Raw genomic sequence first — 22,545 nt, forward strand, 5'->3', positions numbered from 1 at the left:
AAAGGGCAAGATTCAAGGAGGAGGAAACAAAACATTTTGCGTACACATACTCAGAAAAACAGTGAAATTTCCTTAGTTGGTTTCTTGCAGCTAAGCAGTTGCTGAGTTGGACCCCCACTTCAACCTCTTCAGGTTGCTTCTTGAAGTTGACTAACATTGTACTAATGTCAATTGCCGTTTGGCATGAGGGTTAGTAGAGTCAGACTTCAGCCAGATTCCTGTATTAATGCCAAATCGCTGCAACTTACTTTCTGCCGGGCATTTCTAGAGCTTAGGGCATTAAAGTGGAGCCTGTAGTGCGAACCAACTAGCAAGAGAGGCAAAATGGTAGCACGGCTTAATCGCTTGATCTGGCTTTGTGCAGTACTATGATGGCATGGCAACAGTGAATTAAACAAACATGTCGATTTAGGGCATGCCACATTGCAATCGTTTAGCCACACTCAAAAGAAAATCTGAGAATGTTTCTTGAGAGACAGCATCTGCAGCATAGCTAGTATGTGGAGTTTGTTACCTTGAATGTTCAAAAGCCGCCCTTGGCCTCAGTTTTCAAGGAACTTTAAGGAGGTGCACATGCTTTGCATGCAGTAATGAAATGAATTAAAATTGTTCCGTGCAGCTTTCAGCGTGTAACAAACACATGCTTATAACAAATATTGGATATAATGAAGTTATTTTTTAGTTGACTGCAACTATTACAACTATGTTTGAATGCACTATAATCATGTTTTGAGATCTGCATTACCCATGAGAGGTACACCATGTCAGAAACTAGTGCAGAATAGGGACGTGCAAACTAGATGCTCACTTTTCTCGGATTTGCAGGCTTTCGACAAGTTTGGCAAGAGCATGTAATGCTCTAGCTTGCAGAAAAAGTTGCACGCATCTCATGGATAGCCTCAGAAGCTATGTATAAGGAAACGAAGCCCCAGTGCCAGAACCATCCACAAACAATCTACGTTGAGCTATGTGCTTCCACACACACACACACACACACACACACACACACACACACACACACACACACACACACACACACACACACACACACAGTAAAACCTCGAACCGTACCCGCTTAAACATTAGTTTCATTTTAAAAGTAGTGAAGTCAAATCCCCAACTCAGCGGCCACTGAACAATGTGTTTTGTATCGGCATAAACAGTACCAGCTTATTGCATACGCATCTGTTAACATGTAGTGTCTCCACTTTTCGCCGCGCAAACATGGCGGCCCGGCAGAACAACAAGCATCAGAGATTGGAACTACTGCCTGCAAATGCGCATGAAGCCACATCAACATCATTTTGGCGCCGTGCCAGAGAGTGTTGTGGCGTCGTGCAACCAAGAACTTGCGTCATGTCGAAGCTCGGATAAAAAAGACGCTGGGTATTCAGCATAGAAGGAAAATTAGACATTGTTCGTGCTATCGAACGTGACACGAAGTTGGTGCTCGCATGCACCAGGGATCTGCTGTTGACTACAATGTGTGGCATTTGGAATGAGAAGTAGTTGCTCAGCAGCGCTGCTGCGACCGCGGAAAGATGGCTTCGAGGTTCGACTTTTCGCCATCGTTGCCTCTGTTGTTGCCGAAGTGTCAACTAGCGACAGTGATGAGGACGACACTGAAAGCGACAGCAAGGGCGATTCAGGCCCGACAGTAGCAGAAGCTGTGCGTTACGCCACCCTCATCAATGGAATCGTCTCGACGAGAACAGCACCCTGCAAGCGCACTACAGCGCACTTGCACGGAGAATACATAACCCCAACAAGCAATCTGCCATGAGTGTTTGCCGAGAAGAGGGGGCTGGGTGAAAAGCTGGCTCGCAGCTTCAGGAAGTTTGAGGCCACTGTCGTCGCTGCAAGGTTGCCGTGGTATCAAATGAAAATAGCATTTTTGTCGTGCCAAGTGAATAAATATTGAAATTTTTTTTCCCCTTTCATTGCACTCTCTCAGAGTTCAGTTTTTGACAGGTAAGTGGGCGATGTCATGCTATTTCGGTTAAGGAGTACTACCGTTTAGTACGTACTTCTTCGAAACTCCGGCCAACTATGGTTTAACTCGGTTTCATTGTATATAAAAGCTAAACAGGGGTGCCACTGCCACCTTGAAGTTACTACGCTAGCTTGCCATGACGTCGCAGCTCTTGATGCTGTCTTGCTTGGGCCAAGTTAGTTTCAGACAGGATATCCACCCAACTGTAGCACGAAGCTACAAACAATACCCTTGTAAACAAACAGCGGAATCCAAGGGTTTCCTGTGTAGCATGCTGCTAGGTGGGTGGATCACAATTTTTCCTTTCGTCAATCTTCCTCTGCTTCTGCAGAGGTGATTTGCCAAAATAGCATTTTGCCAATTTTTTTAATCTGTGGTCAGTCTTTCACTACCAATACAAGGGCACTGACACAAAGGGGCTTGTGCTCTTGCCGCTGACCCCCAACTATTACAGCTCTTATGCGAGTGCTGTCCAAATATTCAGTCGAACCCGACTATATCGAACCCGTTTACATCGAATTATTCTATATATCGAACAATTTCTGGTCACGGTATAGTTACAATGAGTATATATAGCAAAAATTACGCTTACATCGAACAAATATTGCAGTGACTCCCGATATATTGAACGTCAAGCGGTGGAAAAGTGCCCCCAGAAGTCTGCTTTCCCTCACGGTAGCGGGGAAACCCGGCGGCGCGGCTTCATCCAACCGTTCTCCCTACCGTGACCGCGCTGCCTCTGGCTGTTCGGGCGAGCCGTCGACACTCCCCCTGTCGCGCATAGTGGAGTCTATTAGGCCACATCCTCCCTCTTTCTCTATTATCTTTCTCTACCCCTCTCCCCTGACGACGCTTCGCCGTGCTCCCTCACGGGTTGCTTAATCAAGCGTCCTTCCTTTCTTTAGATCACTATCTAGCGACACTCCCCAGCAAAAAATGATCCTGGCCCGCCTACAGCACTTGCTCAGACAGCCAATCAGAGGCTCTTGTGCTCTCTTCGTGCAAGATGGTGAAAGTGCGAGTTGTCTGGGCTACTTCTCTGGTTTATCGTGTTTGCGCCTTGTGGGCCTTCTCCTGCAGTGTTGCCGTGATGAAGCGGCAGAATTCGCCTTTCGTCGTGAAGCTCGAAATCATAAATCGCGTCGAACGCGATGAGAAGTTGGATGTCCCCGCAGCGTGCAAGATTCCGAGGAGCACTCTCGGCACGATTAGGGCTAAAGTGGCCAGACCCGCAACCCGGTGCCCATGGCGCCCGACGCGTACGCACGGCCGTGTACGAGGGGTCCTTCATACGTGCCGGTTTCCGCGTGCTCGGTGATGACTGTAAATTCTGATGAATGTGACGAAGCCGTTGCCGGTGTTGCCGAAGTTTGGAGTGAGCTGTCAAAATTTCCGGGGCATTCGAAACAACGGTGGACGAGTGGGTGAGTGCAGATGATGGTGTCGCGACCACGGTAGAGGCCGGAAACGAAGACTACATCGCCGACATCGTACCGAGCACAAATGAAAGTAGGCACATTGAGGAAAGCAACTACGGTCCTTTGCCCACATCCTCCGAAGTGATTGGTGCAGTCGCATTAGTCCGGCGCTTCTGCGCGAATGCGGAAGGTTGCGGCCTCAGCTGCTCCGACTCCTTTGACAACGTGGGGAAGTGCGTGCATCGCAGGCAGCGAAATTGCCCAAGCAGAAGAAAATGCTAGAAAAGTAAGCTAGTTTCGTTAATAAAGTGATTTTATAAATGGTATGTGCTTTTATGACATCCAATTATTTAGCAGGCTTATATCGAATTATGCTCTATATCGAACTGACAGGCGTTTTTTTGCGAGTTCGATATAGCCGGGTTTGACTGTACTACCACTACAAACATTCCGTTTAGCAACTCCATTCCCTACAAAATTGAGCAATGAAACAACGCAACTTAAATATTTATCTTCACTGCAAAAATTGCACATATGCCACAAGCACATCATCCCTTAATAGAGCAAACTATTTTCTAGAAGCATCTGGCTATTCACTTACAGTGACAATAATCAAGTTTCTGCACAATTTATTATAAGTAAAGGTAGACTGCGTCGTATTCAGCAGTAGCCCAAGACTGAACTTGGCAGCAATTCGCTAGACCACAGCAGGCCAAATACAAGAAAATACAAGACTGGCCTACATTTACTCTTCGAATATCAACCTTTTATGAAATTAACAAAATCTAGGCTTTGAAACAACACTCATTCTAAATTGGTTTAGTATTTTCCCTTTACACAGAGCTTAGGACAGCATTGGGTGGCTAATGCAAGCAGGAAGTCCATTGTGACTTACTTTTCTAAGCTGCCAGGCAGTGGTCATTTTGGCAGGAGGTAACGGACATAGGGCACCTCCACGTCCTCGCCGTCCTTGTCATTGCAGCACAGCTCAAACACCAGGGCACGCACGTGAGGATCGATCGGCCTCTGGGACACCTTTTTCACGACCTCGCTCATGCTGCAGAGGACAAACGTGTGCATCTTTAAAGTATCTCAACACTGAAACTAATGCTTGTCGGAGTACTGCTACACTTCAGGCATCATGCATCTTATGTCATTTGAATTTCAGATGATCCAGAAACCTGTACAAGCAGTAGCCATGGTGAAATCAATGTATAGTCTGCGACAAGAATGCAATGGCAAGTACACTGCTGTCGAACTCAAAGTACAGTCTTTTAACAGACAGTGCTACAACGGACGAAATTAGTGGCAATTTTTGTCAAAATTCGGCTGTATAAAACGGACCTTCGAAGTGACGACACGGGCTGCCCTGGAAACTGACTTGCGAGGGTGAGCCGATAATCGCCGTGCATTATCGCGTGTGCGAGGGAGAGAGGGACAAAAAGGGAGGCGGGGCGAATGCGCGCAGTCTTTTGCATGTGAGGCACAGGTAGGCAAAGGAGAGGGAGTTCTACTCTTACGGCTGCTGGTTACGGCGCGGTCGCCGTATCTTGAAAGCGAGCTGCGATGTCGACAAAGTACGCCCGGTGCCAGTAGCTTTGCATGTGCTGTGCTTTCGATGTTTAGCCCGCGTTGAAGCGATAGACAACACGAAGGTCAATTTGCTCGCTTATGTGGCCGCGCTTCCCGACTTCGTTTCGACAGCAACTTTCCACGTTCATAGAGCGAGATGTGTTCATGTTTACCTGCGTGCGCATGACACTGTGCTTGTTAACTTAGTAAGCGAATGCTTACAACTTTATATGGCCGATAAAACTACTATCCTTGCTTCACATAGCTATCTACTATTTTGCCAACGAAATTGATGCCTTGCCTTTCAGGCGAAACTGCGACAGTTTTTTTTTTTTTTTTACTTGGACGTTCGTCACTCGCTCTTTGCAATAAAGTTGTTACACATAGAGACCGAAGTTTTAGGAGTCTTGGAGTTTCAGGTATTATGGACTTCAGCTGAAACGGACATGTTTTGGCGGATTATCAGGGTGTGTTGTAACGAGAGTCGACTGTATCTGTAAAGGTGCAACAGCCAAATACATTTGATCATTTCTGCGACATCTGCAGTTTCATGAATATTCCACACACTGTTCCTAAAGGCAAATTACTCTCATGGGCGACTGCTGATTCATTTGACACATTTTCAATGCAGCAGATAATATCCCGTTTGTTCCTTTTGCCCAGTCCTGTTATGCAACAGTACAGCTTGCACCCCAATAAAGCTGTAAACATGACTGGCAGCTATCACGACGGCCAAGGGCCACGACTGAACATTCTCTGCATTTTCGGCATGAGACTGGTCTGAGCACATGCACATTTCACGGATATGGCTCTTGTACGAGGTGAAAAATGAAGGAAAAAATACACACTAACGCTTGGATGTGATAAGTGGCTACAGTATAAGCTGTCAGCCACTACATTAAGTTCAGTAGAAGCAGGGTGAGGGTTTCACTTAGACATTAATACCACTATCACACCTAACACGGTTATGCATTAACTAGTTTTTACTGTACTAATCAGGCGACAACTTCAATACTTTTGTTCTCAATTTTGCCTCACTGCCAATGAAAACACAATGCTCAAACTTAAGTTAACCTGTGTGGAAGCATGAAAATTAACTGTTAAATGAACACATGTTCCAAAGTGCAGGCTAAGGTGGACCCAGACAACTGCACCGAGGTCCACCAGCAAAATCACTATGGAATGTTTTTTGCTGTGCCCACCATGTCCACAGTGCCAGCTCAGGGAGAAAAAGAACAGGCACTTCTACTAAAAGTGGGCTTTTCCTCCAAACACCAAGACTTTCGGTCAAGCGTGTCATGCATATAATCTGATAACACAAGATGCAAGAGCAGAGTCTGAGTACTTTATACCTACTACTTTTTCATGCATATAGCAAGCCTGCAGCAGAGATGTAAGCTATATGCGAATTCTGCCTTCGGGTGCAAGTTCAAGGCAATGCGGAGTGCACATTGCCGTGAAATTGCATCAGATTATGATCTTGTACAAAGGTACTGTCCTGAATTGCCAAAAAGTACAAGCCTGCTTAAGCAGAGAGAGCAGACAGCAGCGAAAATGATTACACAACATACACATGAGGACATTTTCAGAGCTTTGCCTTGAGCCCAAAACTGCTGGTCCCCTACACAGATGTGAACATTTTTACACATGGCCATTCATGTGACTTATGTGGGCTTTCGAATTTTCCCCTAGCTAAGGATTGCAATCAGGTATTTTACAAAGAGGCTGCTTACGCACATGGAAACGCTGTGCTGGCACTTTACACAGCAATGAAAAACCTATATTTGAATATGTGCATTCAGGAGCTGAGTGCAAGTTTGCAAATTGCGAAATTTTTAAACTCTGCTACCATTTGGACTTGCACTTGCATAGCCGATTATAAGGTTCATAATAATGATCCATCGATGGAAAGAGAGAGAGAGAGAGAACAGAGGCTAGTAATTAGCAAGAGTTGCTACACCTGTGCATGGAAGCTCTCACTAACTTGCACCAAATGGAACTGCGAAATAAGTTGATACTACTCACATAAGCTTGAGGCGCTCCTCCACCTTGGCAGCAGGCATGAAAAACGAGTACAACATGCAGACTCCTTGAGACAGCATGGTGATCTCAATCCCATGCTCGTTCTGTGGAAGAGGGGAAAGCAATTAGGCACAAGACACTTGGGTACCGAAGCCTCGCCTGGCAACAGCAAAATGAGCACTTACCTTAAAGTAGTCGATGAACTCCCGGAGGGTCATCTCTCCTTTAACTTCGAAGCGGTCCCAAAGGGTAAACTCGTGGTTATTGTACTGCAGAACAACAACATGATGCAAATTAGGATCAAGCAAAATTACACACACATGTAACCAGGCTACAAGCATGAAAATAGCCCCATGAAGCAACAAAAAGCATGGGAAAATAAAGAGTGTCCAATTGAAATACACGAATAGGGCTTCCTAGATGTCCAAGAAAGTAGATGAGACAGTCGCCATTGCAGCTGAATTGATAGAGCATTGCACATGCAGTACAAAGGTGGGCTCGACTCCCACCGGAAGAAAGTTGCCTTCCACTTTCCTTCAACCCTTTCCATACTAAAGATGTAATGGATTAATCAAAGCTCACCTTATTCTTCTTTGCTGCTATAGGCTCCGAGAAGCCAAAGAAAGGTAGCGCCAGATTGACAAAGCCATTCTTGTAGAGTTCAAGCTTGTTGTGGCCTTGAATCAGCTGCGAGAAAAAACGTAAGGGCAATGCAAAATTTTACAAGGGAGGAAATACCAGTTGCTCAAGGCACTATGCTTCAGGACAAGTGGCCAATCAAGAGCCGCTGCAACAATACGTGTGCAAATTTAGCCCAACTTCTAGAAAAATGCAAAAGCTTGAGCGAAAATGTTCGAAATTAAATAACAAGTCCCATATCGGCACAAACATAATGTGACATGTTGCTTCTGATGAACCAGAAAAACAAAGTCTGGCAATTACAATGCAAGCTGTAAGTGTGGGGTAAAGGATGTTTAACTAGTGCAGCATAATGTATAATCCATTGCAATAATCTGTAAGCTCGCATGACATTTGCGAATCGTCCAAAACCACAATGAATTGTACTGCAGCAAGATGGATGCAGATTGGGTGAGGGAACAAACGTGAGTTAATGACATCTTAGCTGAAATCAAGAAAAAGAAATGGGCATGGGCAGGACAGGTAATGAGGAGGAAAGATAACTGACGATCATTAAGGGTTACGGACTGGATTCCAAGGGAAGGGAAATGTAGCAGGGGGCGGCAGAAAGTTAGGTGAGTGGATGAGATTAAGATGTTTGCAGGGACAACATGGCCACAATTACTACATGACTGGGGTAGTTGGAGAAGTATGGGAGAGGCCTTTGCCCCGCAGTGGGCGTAACCAAGCTGATGATGATGATGTATGCATGTCGTGGCAGACAAGGTGTTGCAGCAAACATTCGATTTAGTGGCCTAGTGGGTCACTGATTCAGACTGCACTGTCATTTTATTTCCTGTGTTGAATTGCCACTTTGTAGACCTGTGACCAGCCATATATTCTAAATTGAGAGGCCAGCATTCCTGAACAATTTAGTTGCCTAAACACATGGTGTCTCCACTTTTCATAACAGGTTTTTAGCGCACGAAAAGGGACGAGAGACAGCGGCAAGACGCGGACGTCTCTCGCCGCTTTTCGTGCGCTAAAAACCTCTTTTATGGAATACCAACACGCCCTAACCTACGCTCTTCCACTTTTCGTCGCGCAAACATGGCAGTGTGTCGTCTTCATCGGGCGGCCCAGCAGAACAAGCCCCAGAGATCGGAACAACGGCCTCCAAGCACCTTTTGTTTGCCCGTGAAGCCACATCAACATCATTTCGGCACCGTGCCAGAAAGCGTTGTGGTGTCATGTAATCAAGGACTTGCGCCATGCTGAAGCTCGGATAAAAAAAAGACGCCGGGTGCTCCGAATAAAAGAAAAATTACATTGTTCGTGCTATCTGACGTGACACGAAGTCTGTGCTGGCACGCGACAGGGATCCGCTGTTGACTACGGTGTGCGGCACATGGAATGTGAAGAAGTTGCTCGGCAGCGCTGCTGCGACCATGAAGAGATGCCGGCTATGAGGTTTGACTTTTTGCCATGGTTGACTGTTGTTGTCGTCGAAGTGTAGACTAGCGACAGTGGCGAGGATGACACGGAAAGCAACAGCACGGGTGATTCAGGCCCGACAGCGGCAGAGGTTGCGCGCTACATCAGCCTCATTAATGCAAACGCCGTGACGAGAACAGCACCCCGCAATGAAAAAGGCGGCCAGCGACTTTTGCAGTGCTAGTGCGCACGTGCACGGAGAATACGTTAACGAGAATGAGGAATTTGCCATGCGAGTGTTTGCCGAGAAGAGGGGACTGGCTTGCAGTTTCAGTAAGTTTGAAGCCGTAGTCGTCGCTGCTAGGCCACAGCGGCATCAAACGAAAAGATCACTTTTGTCGCGCGAAGTGAATAAATACTACATGTTTTTCCCCTTTCATCGCACTCTCGATGTGTTCCGTTTTTGACAGGTAAGTGGGCGATCTCATGCTATTTTGGTTAAGCAGTACTACCGTTTAGTACATACTTTATACAAGCTCCGGCCAACTACAGTTTAACGAGGTTGCACTGTATAACGAAGGTACTTTTGCATGTCAGATGTGTTACAGTGCAGTCCACTTATAAGAATAACACATAGAACAATATGTGTATGCCGGATAGGATAAAAATTTTGCTTTCTGTATGGCATTTTCCATGCAGACTGAGCTTTAAGTTAGCATTGCTCAGTTTGCTCAGAGATGGGGTGGAAAGGTTGCCTAAGCAATTTCATATCTACCGTCATTACTGCTTACTACACCCCACCACTACGCCGATTGCGAAAGCCATGGAGAGCAGTGCAAGTTGTTGCAGCGCAGCAAAAGATGGAGCCAGCTGCTTCGCGTCTGCGTCGCCCACGATAGTACTCCATAGGAGTCGAGACGACAGAGCGACAGAGAAAAAAGTGAAGCAGAGTGGTGCCCTTAAAGTAGCGCCCTTAAAAAATTAAATTAAATTATGGGGTTTTACGTGCCAAAACCACTTTATGATTATGAGACACGCCGTAGTGGGGGACTCCGAAAATTTCGACCACCTGGGGTTCTTTAGCGTGCACCTAAATCTAAGTACACGGGTGTTTTCGCATTTCGCCCCCATTGAGATGCGGCCGCCGTGGCCGGGATTCGATCCCGCGGCCTCGTGCTCAGCAGCCTAACACCATAGCCACTGAGTAACCACGGCGGATGGCACTCGCCCTTTCTACAATCTCTCGGCAAGCACAGAAATGCACAGCAAAACCAGCCTTGAAGCAGTTGACAGCCCAGTTTGTAGAAGATGGAGTCAACGATCGTGAAGGGGCGCAACGTTCATGAAGGCTGAAACCAGTGGCCGTGCTGATCAACGGAAAAAAAGGGTCAGTGACCCTTTTCCACCATAAGCAACTGTTTCAGAGAGGTGGGCTTGTGAGCCAGGGCCACACCTCCCATGATACTGAAACCAACACAGTGGAAGCCGCTGACATCGCAGAGCTCTCAAAACACGTTGCTACTGAAGATGAAACAGGTGGTGCTTTGATGGAGGAGTTTCCGAGCGCAGGGCCGTGATTTTGTAGCGATTCCTTTTCCCAATGCTAATGCTTTTTGGCGCTTTTCACGTTCCTGAGTGGCAATGTTTGATGCCCTGCCCGGGGTAGAGGGTCTCTTTACCACTCACGAACGTGAAAAGCGCCGAAAGGCATTAGTATAGGAAAAGGAATCACTACAACATTGATCCCCAGATTGCGATGTCTTGTTCTGAGAAGAGGTCTCCGACAAGGCGATCTGGAACTAATGGCAGCGTTGTGCGACATGAGTGACAATGGCTCGCCTTTGACAGTGACCCTGATGTCCATGCAAAGTGTGCTGTCGTCGATACAGTATTTCATTGATTTCATGCACATTTATCTGCTGCAAGTGTTCGCGTAGCAGCTGCACACAATATACACCGCAGTTGTAAACCTGGCACTGCTGTGAAAGAAAGTGCAGCTTTTTCTTTTTCCCTGGACTAGGGGACTATTTCAGCACCCTGAATGCTTGACACGTGTTTAGAGGTACAAATTGAAGTTATTTTTCACAGCCTACTTTGTACGACTTCTTTTTTAGCGCGAGTGGCAAATCTGAGTTACAAGCTATAAAGGTATGACCAGGAGCTTCCTTTTTTTCACAGAAGCCCAGATATAGCAATGAGAACAGTTATAACGATTAAATTTTTCTTTTCTTCTGGCATTGTTACGAGTTGACTGCACTGTGCAACAAAGTTCGACTATATAAAGTTTTTTTTCCCTCCCTCCATTCCTTTAGCCCTTCATTCGCTAATTGCTGGCATGACACCAGGTCTTCCCTAGCACAAGTAATGGCCGCTCACTGTGACAGGTGATAAATAAATTGAAAATTTTATATAATATTGCCCCAGGGTGAGTTTAGAATACAAAGCTGCGGTACGTTGACCTTTCAAATGCCTATTGCATTTCCCGGCTCTCTCCAACAAGGAACATAGGAATCACCTTGTAAAGCTCAAGGCAAACAAGACCAGCGATGAGCGAGGTGGTGGTAGCAATAGCAGGTATGATCTTGCCCGCAATGAGCTTGCTGCGAAGCCGGTCTGCAGGTGCAATCTTGTAGTTCGTGGCGCGTAGGTTGGAGGCGGCCACGATGAAGTCCATGTGGAAGTTGGTATCGTCGTCCTTCTCGAAGTCCAGGGGAGTCAACTTCACGTCTCCAAGCATTTCTGCTGCGGGTAGCTCCCTCTGCAGGATGTTCAACCGTTCCTGGTCTGAAACAAGACACCAGAAGGTCATGATGAACCTTGCGGCGAGCGCACAGCTCAAAAAGAAAGAATGCGACAAAATCTGAGAATTGTCTACTAATGCGTAAGCATTCATTGGCTGAGCTGTTACTTAGCTCCTGCTTACTTGCTTTTCCTCAGTAATGCATGTCTTACCCATTGCTTTTCCAGTGTCAAATAAACGAAAACTGCGTACTGCATGGTGTGGAGACCAGTTGGCAGTAAGCTGTATGGCCCCTTCAAAGCGATCATATAAATTAAGCCAGAATGCAGTCACAACTGGTTTCATCACAGCTGCCATCACAGCTGGCATTGTGGCGCACGCTACTGTGAAGCCACATGTTAAGGGGGAACAAGCACTTCAGAAGCCTAGTTTTTAAACAATTTGAATGAAATTTACAAAGTTAACATATTTTTACCAGCTGATTTAAAAAATGCTATTTTTGTGATATCCAAAACAGGATGTTTTTTGTTTGGAGCCTAATTAGCCAATTAAACGACTACATCCCAGGCAGGTTTTAGGGGCCCAAAGAAAATATTTAAATGTTCAAATGTTCACAACAAATGAAACAGCAGTTGCTTTCAGTCATCTCAGTGCCCTTTCACAACGATTCTGTAATTTGCACTTAGATCTTAAAATACTGCACCTCAAAAAAAATTTGTAATGGTTTTTTTTTTTTGCAAAACAATAGATAGCACAAAACTACTTGATATCAGCATGACATATCATACCTGCACGCCAAATTTCATCTATTTCCATAAATAAATAAACAAGAGAAGTTCTTATTGCCATGACCCCCTTTAACAGCAAGTTGCACGGTAACGTACAGCACACGGAATAGATTTTGAATGTTTATAGTCTGTCGTAAGCTATCAATAGTTTTAGGCCACCTTGAAGCAATGTTATAGGTTGCCAAACTTAGCCATAAAAAATGCCCATATTGATATTTTTCTATTATCAAGGTGTGCATTTTTTATTACTAAGTGACAACCTATAACTTCACTTCAAAATGGTCAAAAACAACTATTTATGGCTTGCAACACACCATGAACACTCATGTGCAGTATGTTACCTTGCAAGTTGATGTTAATTAGCTAATTAGGCTCCAAACAAAGAACATCCTGTTTTAGATAGTTTAGAAGCACCTCCCCCCTCCCTCCCCCCTTCAGGCAAAATTTGTGTATATGGCGGGGGTGAATGAAAGCTGAAGATTGTGGAAAAAAAACCTCTCCTTACATTTGAATGAATATGGTATACTATTAGCACATGTACTAATCAGTTATTCTTTTTATGCTCATCAGCCTCACAGTAGGCTGCTCTGTACAAACACTCGTAATGCAAGAAAGTACACATTCAAGGCAGCCTGACGAAACTAGTTTTCTGAAGACTCTTTTTGAGGGGGAGGGGGGGGGGTTCAATTGTTCCCATATCATTTATAAAGCTACCAATCACCTACATTTAAACTATTATAACGATTAAATGTCTTAACGTCACATATTACATGTTTTTATGCAGATACAAGGCATTACACCTTTTATGTGACAGACAGGTTTTTCTGGGGTACCCGCCAAAGAATGCTTATACATTAAAATTGCTGCACAACAACATTTTTATCCAGGAAGTTGGTTGACAATGACGCAGAATGGGCTGACAAAGACAGTTGGCCCATCCCTTGAAGCTCCCCCCCACACGCCTTTCCAGTGCAGAGGATTTCTAGGCTAGCCCCACTTCAAAAACAGGTTGCAGATGACTGAGCATTACCTTGTTGGGAACTGACGAACCGCAAAGCTATTGGGCATAGTCTACCCCACACTATTTTAAAGGCAGCCCGGAGCAGCATGTTTAAGGGGGGAGGAGGGGATCAGAATTAACTTTTTTGTTTCTTGACAGAAAGGGCTGAAATTTGGCACACACACTGCACATTGCAATAAAGAGACAATTCTAAAATTTCATTAGGATATCTTAATTAGTTTTTGTTTTATAAGAATTTATAAGTTCCTTGCTTGTGGAAAGCCTGGCACAGTAACGAAACATGATAGGGAGCTGGAAATACTTTGCATGTTTGCCCAGATGTCTAATCTACATCAAGACAGTGTTCGATTTTTTTTTTAGAGCGCTAATAATTTTTTGCTCAACATAACATGCACATGACTGTGCTTCACTGCATGGAGCCATGTAGTAATTGTGAAATAATTAAATAATGGAAAGATAAAGAAACATTTCAAGACTGTCTTTAAATACAGCACAGCTTGTGGATCACAGCAAAACAAACTGGACCAAAATCAGTCAAGCCATTGTTGTGCTACGCTTTCCACGAGCGAGGTGATTGACAAAAAAAATGCAATTGAGAAAACTGGCTGCAAAGTTTGCAAAGTTTTAAAAGCACTGCAAATTTATTAAAAAGCATCAGGGCTGTAATATTTTGAATCATTGCTGTCAGGCATCTTCTTACACCTTTGCCTCTTTATTTGGTGGGCTTTGGATGCCTTCTTCAGGCGTTCTTTATCCTTTTCTTGCGCCGTTTGGAGTAGTGCATGACCACCATTTTCACTGCCAGGCCGAGCCTGGTATCGTAGTGTACACCCACAGAACGCTGTTGGCATCTTGGGCACAGAGCTTTAACGATCAAAGAGTTCATCGCGGAAACAGGCATAATAATGATCTCGCAGTCACAAGGGGCCTAAATTTGTTCTTGGCATTGCTGCTTCCGCTCAGTCGCTGACACTGCGCGAAGGGAGTCGCGAACGCTGCATGCCTGCGCTTCTGCAGTCACCGCTGACACAAAACGCGGCTCGAGGTGCGTCTGAATCGTGCGACGATTCGTCTGGTGAGCCTTGAGTCACCATACAGTATGCAGCTCGTCGACGGTCGGGGCTCACTCGCAGGCTGCGTGTCCCTGTCGCACGATGCATCGGAAACGCACACCGTCTTTGCCGGCGATGGAGACCTTCGACCCGCGTCGCCTCCAACAACGCGATCTCGGTTGCTGAGTCGCGCGGCCGTACGCACAGGTGCGAGAGCCTCCATTGGCACGTCTTCCGGTGGCTTAGTTATCAGTATCGATGTCACAGGGCGATTGTCGGCTTCGCTGCTGGAATAGCACGGTGCAAGATAACGCGGCACGTTATCCGCGTGTTCAGTCGGGTTCTCCGCTTCTCCCGCTGGCCGCCGTCTTTTTCTCGCCGTAGGAGGCTTGCGCTTCCATTTTCCGAAGGCATGCTTCATTTAAAAGTTCTTTTCGAACGAGCGACGATCCATCACTGACCTGGGAGCTTTCATAAATCCGAATTCTGCGAGTGTCAAGCGAAGAACGACGCCGGCGTGGTTTTCAAAGCAGACAACTGCCGTCCGCTGTGGTTGCCAGCTTGCCCGCTGCTGCAGCAGCAACCAATGGCGAGACGCCTTTCAGTACGGCAACCAATCGGAGGCCCGCTTTCATCGCAGGGCCCGTGTGACCGCCTTTAGCAGACCCGCGCTTCTTTTGTGTTTGTGCGTTTGTTACAAGATGGCGATGACCGAAAAATTCGGAAACGGAATGGCGAAACTTCGAGCGTTCGAACGATACCAAGATGGCGGCGTTCGGTGGCGGGAAAGACGAGTTAGGGCTCCGCGAACTGCGGTGATTTTACGCGATTTAAAGCTGTTTTCTCGCCCTACGCACTGATAAATTAATTTTTTTCGGGCACTTTTAGTGCGTTTTCAGTCAAACCATATTGATACAATGTAGATTAGGCATTGCAGATACCGAAACGCGTCGTTGCCAAAAATCGATCTTTTTTGCGATTTTCGCGATCTGATCCCCGCGTCCCCCCTTAAGTTGTATCACTTTCACTGAGATTGCCATGACCATTTCTAGGCCACAGTGATTGTGCTGTCCATCTGTTTCATGCTTTCAAACAAGCTATTATACTCTACCGGGTGGGACTTGTGGCTTTCCTCCCGAGTAAGTTCATTCTAAACGAACTCCACAACACACAAGCACCAGAGCCAAAAGCTTTCTCACGCAGCCAGCCTAGTTCAGTTTGCAAAGCACAATGCAGGCAAGGAAACCCAGGCAACAAAAGTGCTTCCAGCAAGACATACCAGTGGGTCCGCCCATAGTCTGCTGGGCCTCGGCATCCGTGACAGCAATGCGGACTCCTTGCCGTGGCTCGAATGGCGGCACATTGACCCGTTTAAGGACACGGGCTATTTCCTCTCGGTCTGTGCACTTCGGCAGGCCAAACATGGCTGCTCGTAGGTTGGCTGCAGCCACTATGTAGTCCATGTGCAGGGTCTGCATTATCAAATGCAAGAACATTATGAGTGAGCGAAGGTCCTCAAAGAGCATGAAGTAAACAAACCTGTAGTGTGCTATTGGGTATCCTGAATAGCTTATAGTCAACGCTTGCGTTGTGTATCTGCTCGCACAATGAATGAAAACCCACATGAAACTAATAGTTTATCTGTCCCCCCTGTGCAAGAACCCCAAAGTTTGTGCCGCATTTTGTGTAGAAATAAATGCATACGTTATGTGAGTGAATATGCGCTGTATGCTTTTCTTTACAAACAAGTCAAATGCAGTTACAAGTGAATGCACGCAAGGTCTATGCTAACAAAGCTCTTGAAATTGACTGCCTCACGACTATTATATAGTCATCGCACTGGCTACTAATATCTCGAAAACATACATAGAGCTCAATTTGTACTTGCCTCCTTGGGGTCAAACTCGATAGGCCTGGGACAACGTTTGGGGCCTGACCAAAATAGGGCTCCTGAACTTGTAGTCTGAAAAAAAAGAGGAAGAGGGGGGGGGGGGGGGGTAGTAAGAAAGGAAAATGGAAAAAGTTTTCCTATGCAAGTTTATGGACTGAGAGCAACTGCACAGATGACTGGCAAACACTTCTTTCCTGTCCTTGACCCAATTCCTGAAATGCTGAAATCTACAAGCCGCGAAGGCAACAGGACTGCCCTCACCTGGTCTTCTGGAAAGTTGTACAGCAACTGCCGGATCTGGTTGTTGTACTGGTCCTGGAAACGCAGCCTGGCCCAGGCGATGCAGTCGGCAAACGACGTCGGCCGCTCGTCCACCAGCATTTGTTTGACCCCTTCGAGCAGCTCAAGCTGCAAGGTGAGCATGAACTCGTGACCCCACAGCATGCAGTAAAGTTTGGAGATTATGCACAGTGGTAAAAAAAATGTACTAATCACAGTATGCAAATGATGAAGCATTACTTTCCATGTAGCAGATTGTGCCACAGCATCAGAGCTGGTGAAGCATTGGCAATTAGCAATGCTATGAAGGCCTAATTGTTTACTGCATCATTACCTCAGTACTCCGCGCTCTAGAATGGGATGTGATTACGGTGGCGAGCAAATGCCAAATAGACGCCGAGTAGATGGTGCAGCATTATGAACATTTTTCAGGGTGTTCGCTCTTACTAAAGCTCGCTAAGGAGGTGGCACTGGACTACTCGGGTACCACATCTATGAGGTGAAGCCCCACTGTGGCATTCATGGTAACGCAGCTTACAGTTACAAAACAAAAATATTTGTTACACCCTTCACTGTTAGTGGAGTGACGCATCAAAAGGATAGCAAGTGGACACAGAGCACATGACACGGCACTGATGAACACATTGAGGGATATCCAGCTTTCCTATGGGCTAATAAGCCCAGCAAAATGCCCAGCGCTCCAAGCAGCCACCGAGTACAGTTGAACCCCGCAAGAAAAAAATTGGCGGGGAACGCGAAAAAATTCACTTTCGCAAGAATTTAGTTGTTGCGAAATGAGACAGCGCAGATAGGTAATGCATCGCAGAATGAAACTTTATGGTCAAAATTTCGTTAGCTTACTTTGGCAAGCTTGTGTGAGGATACAGAACCGCATTGCCGACAGTACAAAGTGCGTATGCGTCAATCCGCAGTGGCAGCACTGCAGTAGAGCAGTATTCTGAGTCAATTGCTTTTGGAGATGCGATCATTTTTGCGAGATTTTGCGTAACTCAGCACCGGACGCAGAGCAACAGTGCTTCACGTATGCAGCAGCATTTCTCCAGCACACACCTGTAGGTGCCTAGTGCGAAAGTGATTGCATCTCGTATAACCGAAGGAAGTCGACCAAGATTACGGCCCCTTAGTGCAAAGTTATGCCTGGTGCCGAATTCGCATGCAGTACCTGTCGGGTGGCGCCAAAACCAGCATCCTTGAAGCAAGGAATGCGTATTTCTGCACGATCGCTCCATCACGGCCCGATGAGTGGCACTCCATGCTGCAAGAGCTATCTATGTATTGTAAACAATTCCCCCGCTGGTGGGACGTGGATTTCCTTGTTTTTGCTGCATTCTTCTCATTACGCAATGCACTAAGAGTGCAAAAACAGTCGTCATAGGTTGGTAGCAACATGTGTGCCACTTCAAACGGGCGATCAAAAAACTACATCGTGGCCACGACGTGTTTGCAGCGCGATTGCTTCTGGAGCTTGGTTGTTTTTGTAAACAAGAATGGCAGCACCCACACAAGTGTAATGTGTTGGTATTTTTACGAAATTTTAGTGCAAAGCAATAGCATTTGAGCACATCCTGGAGCCCGCTAGCCTTGCGCGAGTAGGTAATATGAGAGATGTTCCGGCGAATTTCGTTGATGCAGGATTATAGTACAGCAACATTTCGTTGCCGGGAGGTACAATATACATTGAATCTTATGGCCGTTCGCCGGGGATACGAAAATATTTCATTGCCGCGAGAATTCTGTAGTCGCTGGATTTCGTTATCGTGGGTTTCGATTGTATAAGGCTACCATCAGTAGCGCTGAAATAAATCACACTTTACATAGGCCAGTGTAAACGAACCTGACAGCTGCGACAAAAGCAAAATGTATGAACACACACTAGAAGGAAAATGCCCCCCAACCCCACACCATAATTGCCCAATTAGTTCAACGATCAGTTTCAGTTTTAGTTCATATCCAAAGGTATGAAAATTGTGTTCCAAGACAAGGAAGTTTGTTTAGGCAGCAATTTCAAAAAATATTTCTGAGGGCGTACTGTACTAAAAAATTAAAGGGAAAGAATCTAATGAAACATTACCGGCTGGTTTCCTGGAAGCTTCATCGTCTTCTCCATGAACCTTGGGTCTCTGAAGATGACAGTGAAAAAGAAAATGGCAGTTATTGATGCTACAGGTTTGGTGCTTTGTATGAACCTAAGAACACCTTCAATAAACCACACTCAAAATTCGGAACACCAAGTCTAAGAGCAAGAGATTTTCAGCGTCATTTTTGCGCGAAGTGCTGCCGAATTGTAACTGCTGATGCCAGCTTCAGTGCGGCTAATTTTTTAGTGTTTTTTAAGGATGAGCCTCAATATAACAAACTTCTGATATACTGACCACTTTTTGTACAACTATTGAGCTCGCTATAAATAGGTTTCACTATGTTAAATGGCCTCTCCCACACCAAAAAGTCGAACACTGGGAACTTGCTCAAGTAGGCATCAAAACGGCTTCGACGGTGCATGCACCATTTGGCTTTCGAGCTTGGAATTTGACTTGGATTTGCCGAAGTTGCTATGGTCAGTTGCAATGTAAAACACTGAAACAACCTCAACAGCACCATCATATGCTTGTTTTTATGTTTCATTCTTCACAAAGGCAAAGCTAAACCAGTAAATGTTCATCTTTTACTTAGTACCTTTAAGGGGGGAAGTTCTCAGGGACCAAAAATCAGCCCAAAATTTGACATTTTCAATTTTCGCGTTCCCGATGTATTTCTGCGCCTACCTCCAAAATTTGGTAACAAAATGCAGCGTAGTTGTGTTATTGTGATTTAAAGATGTGAATCCGCAAGCGTTGCCCTTTAAATTGAGAACAAATCACGCCCGATTTTTGTTGCGCATAACCCGATAACTACGCGCTCTGCCAGCGACATTTTGGTATAATTTGAAAGCTCACGTTTTTGGCTTGCTTTATTTATCGGTTGGCAACATTGCCATAGCTGTGGTCACACACACACAAAAAGAAATCTGCCGCAGTTGCTACTATTGCCCAGTTTAAGCAAGTGATCAAGCTGGTGAGTGATGATTGGCTCCAAGGACCACGAGTGCTCAAACGCCGAAAACAGCCGCCATTTTGTCTTCGCCTAGCAACTGCGACGCTGGATATGCTGGAGGTCCGACAAAGTTTTGTACTGTGAACGTGCAGATGCAATAAACTTCCGAAAGCAATTCCGTCGTCGCAGTTGGCACAGGATGCCTAACAGCTCGCCGCTGAAGTCATACCGCTGCCGAATGTCGACTCCTCAACTGCTATGCCGGATCACTCATATCCCCACACCAGTTACACTCGCGTAAGAACTGAACGCGGCTGTCGTAACTGAAGAGAAAATGGAGAAGAGCACATGAGAAAGCTATGCTCAATAAGGTTGCACCTACAACGGCCACGGAGTGAACGATCCGGCGTTTTGTTGAAGATCCGGCCATCGATAGCGCAACAGCCTCAGTCGCGAAGCTTGCTGCTCTGTACATTGTCGTCGGACTTGCAGCAGTGAACAATATCCGCATTTTCTCGTGCAATACTTGCAGTGGTTCTGCATAGCTGGTGCGGAGCGATCAGGATTACGATCTCGCTACTAAACTGACTGGTGTACGAGATCTACAGTGAAGCTAATTCGGGATGGACGTCACGGGGAATTGAGGGCCCGAAAACATGTAATCCTTTTGAAGTGAACATACTCGCAGTGCATGCTATGTTGTCGACTAGCAACGGCCAAACAGCCATGAATTGGTCGAGTGCCTACTGAACGCATTTGGTGCAGTTTTTTTTTTCTTCAAGCTTTCGATATATCAGTTATGAAATGTTTTTTCAAAACCACAATTTTGATGATGATGCCGTTTGGAGTTGCATTATCTCTGCTTCTACTTGTGCTATCACTAATAGTTTTTTTTCTCAGAAAGTCAAAGCTGTGTAGAGTGCGAACTTATATATAATGTTGTTGCATTTATTAAGAAATTAAAAAGTTTTTCTTTAGTAGATGGACTTTTCTCACTGAAGTCTGCAATGTTCTCATTTGATATAAATTTGGGCTAGAGCATCACACTTGCTTATTTGCACTCTGTTAATTCCACATTTTTGCATGTCAATATTTACTATGCCATATATAGTTTGGTCGATAGCTCATCGTCATAATCATCATCATCATCAGCAGCAGCAGCAGCCTATATTATGTCCACTGCAGGACGAAGGCATCTCCCTGTGATCTCTAATTACCTCTGTCCTGTGCCAACTGATTCCGACTAGTGCCCCCGAATTTCCTAATTTCGTCGCCCCACCTAGTCTCCTGCCGTCCTCGACTGCACTTCCTTTCTCTTGGTAGCCATTCTGTCACCTTAATGGTCCAACAGTTATCTAATCTGCGCATTACATGACCTGCCCAGTCCCATTTTTTTCTGTTAATGTAAATTAGAATATTGTACATGTCCGTTTGCTCTCTGATCCAAACCGCTCTCTTTCTGTCTTTTAAAGTTATGCTAGCATTCTTCGTTCCATTGCTCTTTGTGCGGTCCTTAACTTGTTCTCAAGCTCACCTCCAAGCAAATTATGCAATAAAGCTGAATTTCTTCAATTTCTGGAACGTTATTTACTCTTCAACAAAACTAGTATATTTACGACTAGCACATTGAAATACATAAACTACAAGTTTCATCAATATCAATTAATAATTTTAAAACGTTTTCAGGCAAAGGGTCCCCCCTTAATATTGCTCACTCCAGATAATGCTGTCGTTGACATCACAACATAAAATGTAATTCTCTAGTCCCAGCTGGTGTACATATTATTTAAAGGGACCCCAAATACAAACCTCACCAAATTTGGTGCAGCGGTTGCAGAGAAAAAAGATTTCTCTTTTCCCACGTATTTAGATAGAAACCCTCAAGCTAAAGCTTTAAGCGGAATGAAAAAGGTCATGCGCTGCTCTGCTTGCTCGGGTTTCGTCTCGCGTCCCCACACTTTCGTCATTTTTACGGCAGATGACAATGCCATAGCTAAGGGTGCATCGAACTTTCCCTCTGGTTGCCTGAGAAGCAGTTCATGGGAGAAAGCAATTTTTTTCGAAACAACCCTTGTGTTTGCTACGGAGTTTAAATTTGCCATAGTTTTTCCTTATACAAATATGAAGGCCTCTGTTGGGACCAACACAGCAGTTCGAATTATCCGTAAACTAAGAGTTCTAATTATCATGATTTTCTAACGTCAAATATAAAGAGGAAAGCACCAACACAGAGCAACAGACACTGCAGGATTGTACTCACTTTAAATACTGGACAGCATTGTCAGCACATTGCCTGAATAAGCCTTCGAACTCGTCACGAGCCCACTGAAAGAGAGTGATGTATTCATTCAGTAACAGACCTTAACAAGACGCCAGCACTGTCTGCGCCCCATATAAAGGATCCTCTAGAAAACACTTTTGGATACAACAAACCATATTCTTTGTTTAGCTGGCCCATACTAGCAATAAAACATTCCTTTGACAGACCTTGCTATAAGGGACTATTCCTTATAATGGACAGAATTTCAAAGCAAAAAATTCTTCAGATAAGCCACGCCCTGGCTCCTCCTTCCTTCCTCCTCCCTCTTATTTTCATGAAATGCTAGAAGTACTAAACTTTCAGCAGCATAGTTATAAGGTGTAGGTGCAATCACAACCTTGATCTC

General features: G+C 45.3%; 1 protein-coding gene across 3 annotated transcripts in view; it reads right to left on the bottom strand.

Annotated features, from left to right (window-relative positions):
- The window catches only part of Uba1 (ubiquitin-like activating enzyme 1), a 60,235-nt gene that overhangs the window by 2,925 nt on the left and 34,765 nt on the right, over positions 1-22,545 (bottom strand). For all 3 annotated transcript variants that reach the window (XM_050170850.3, XM_050170849.3, XM_050170851.3), the window contains exons 16-25: positions 22,140-22,204; positions 18,921-18,969; positions 16,811-16,957; positions 16,547-16,621; positions 15,938-16,130; positions 11,573-11,841; positions 7,588-7,692; positions 7,191-7,274; positions 7,009-7,109; positions 4,307-4,468 (exon numbers count right to left, since the gene is read on the bottom strand). In XM_050170850.3, the coding sequence (XP_050026807.3) occupies positions 4,330-4,468; positions 7,009-7,109; positions 7,191-7,274; positions 7,588-7,692; positions 11,573-11,841; positions 15,938-16,130; positions 16,547-16,621; positions 16,811-16,957; positions 18,921-18,969; positions 22,140-22,204 (1,227 nt within the window). In that variant the 3' untranslated portion in view covers positions 4,307-4,329. The remainder of the gene's footprint in view (positions 1-4,306; positions 4,469-7,008; positions 7,110-7,190; positions 7,275-7,587; positions 7,693-11,572; positions 11,842-15,937; positions 16,131-16,546; positions 16,622-16,810; positions 16,958-18,920; positions 18,970-22,139; positions 22,205-22,545) is intronic.

This window comes from Dermacentor andersoni, chromosome 6 (genome assembly GCF_023375885.2).
Source record: "Dermacentor andersoni chromosome 6, qqDerAnde1_hic_scaffold, whole genome shotgun sequence".
Lineage (NCBI taxonomy): Eukaryota > Metazoa > Arthropoda > Arachnida > Ixodida > Ixodidae > Dermacentor > Dermacentor andersoni.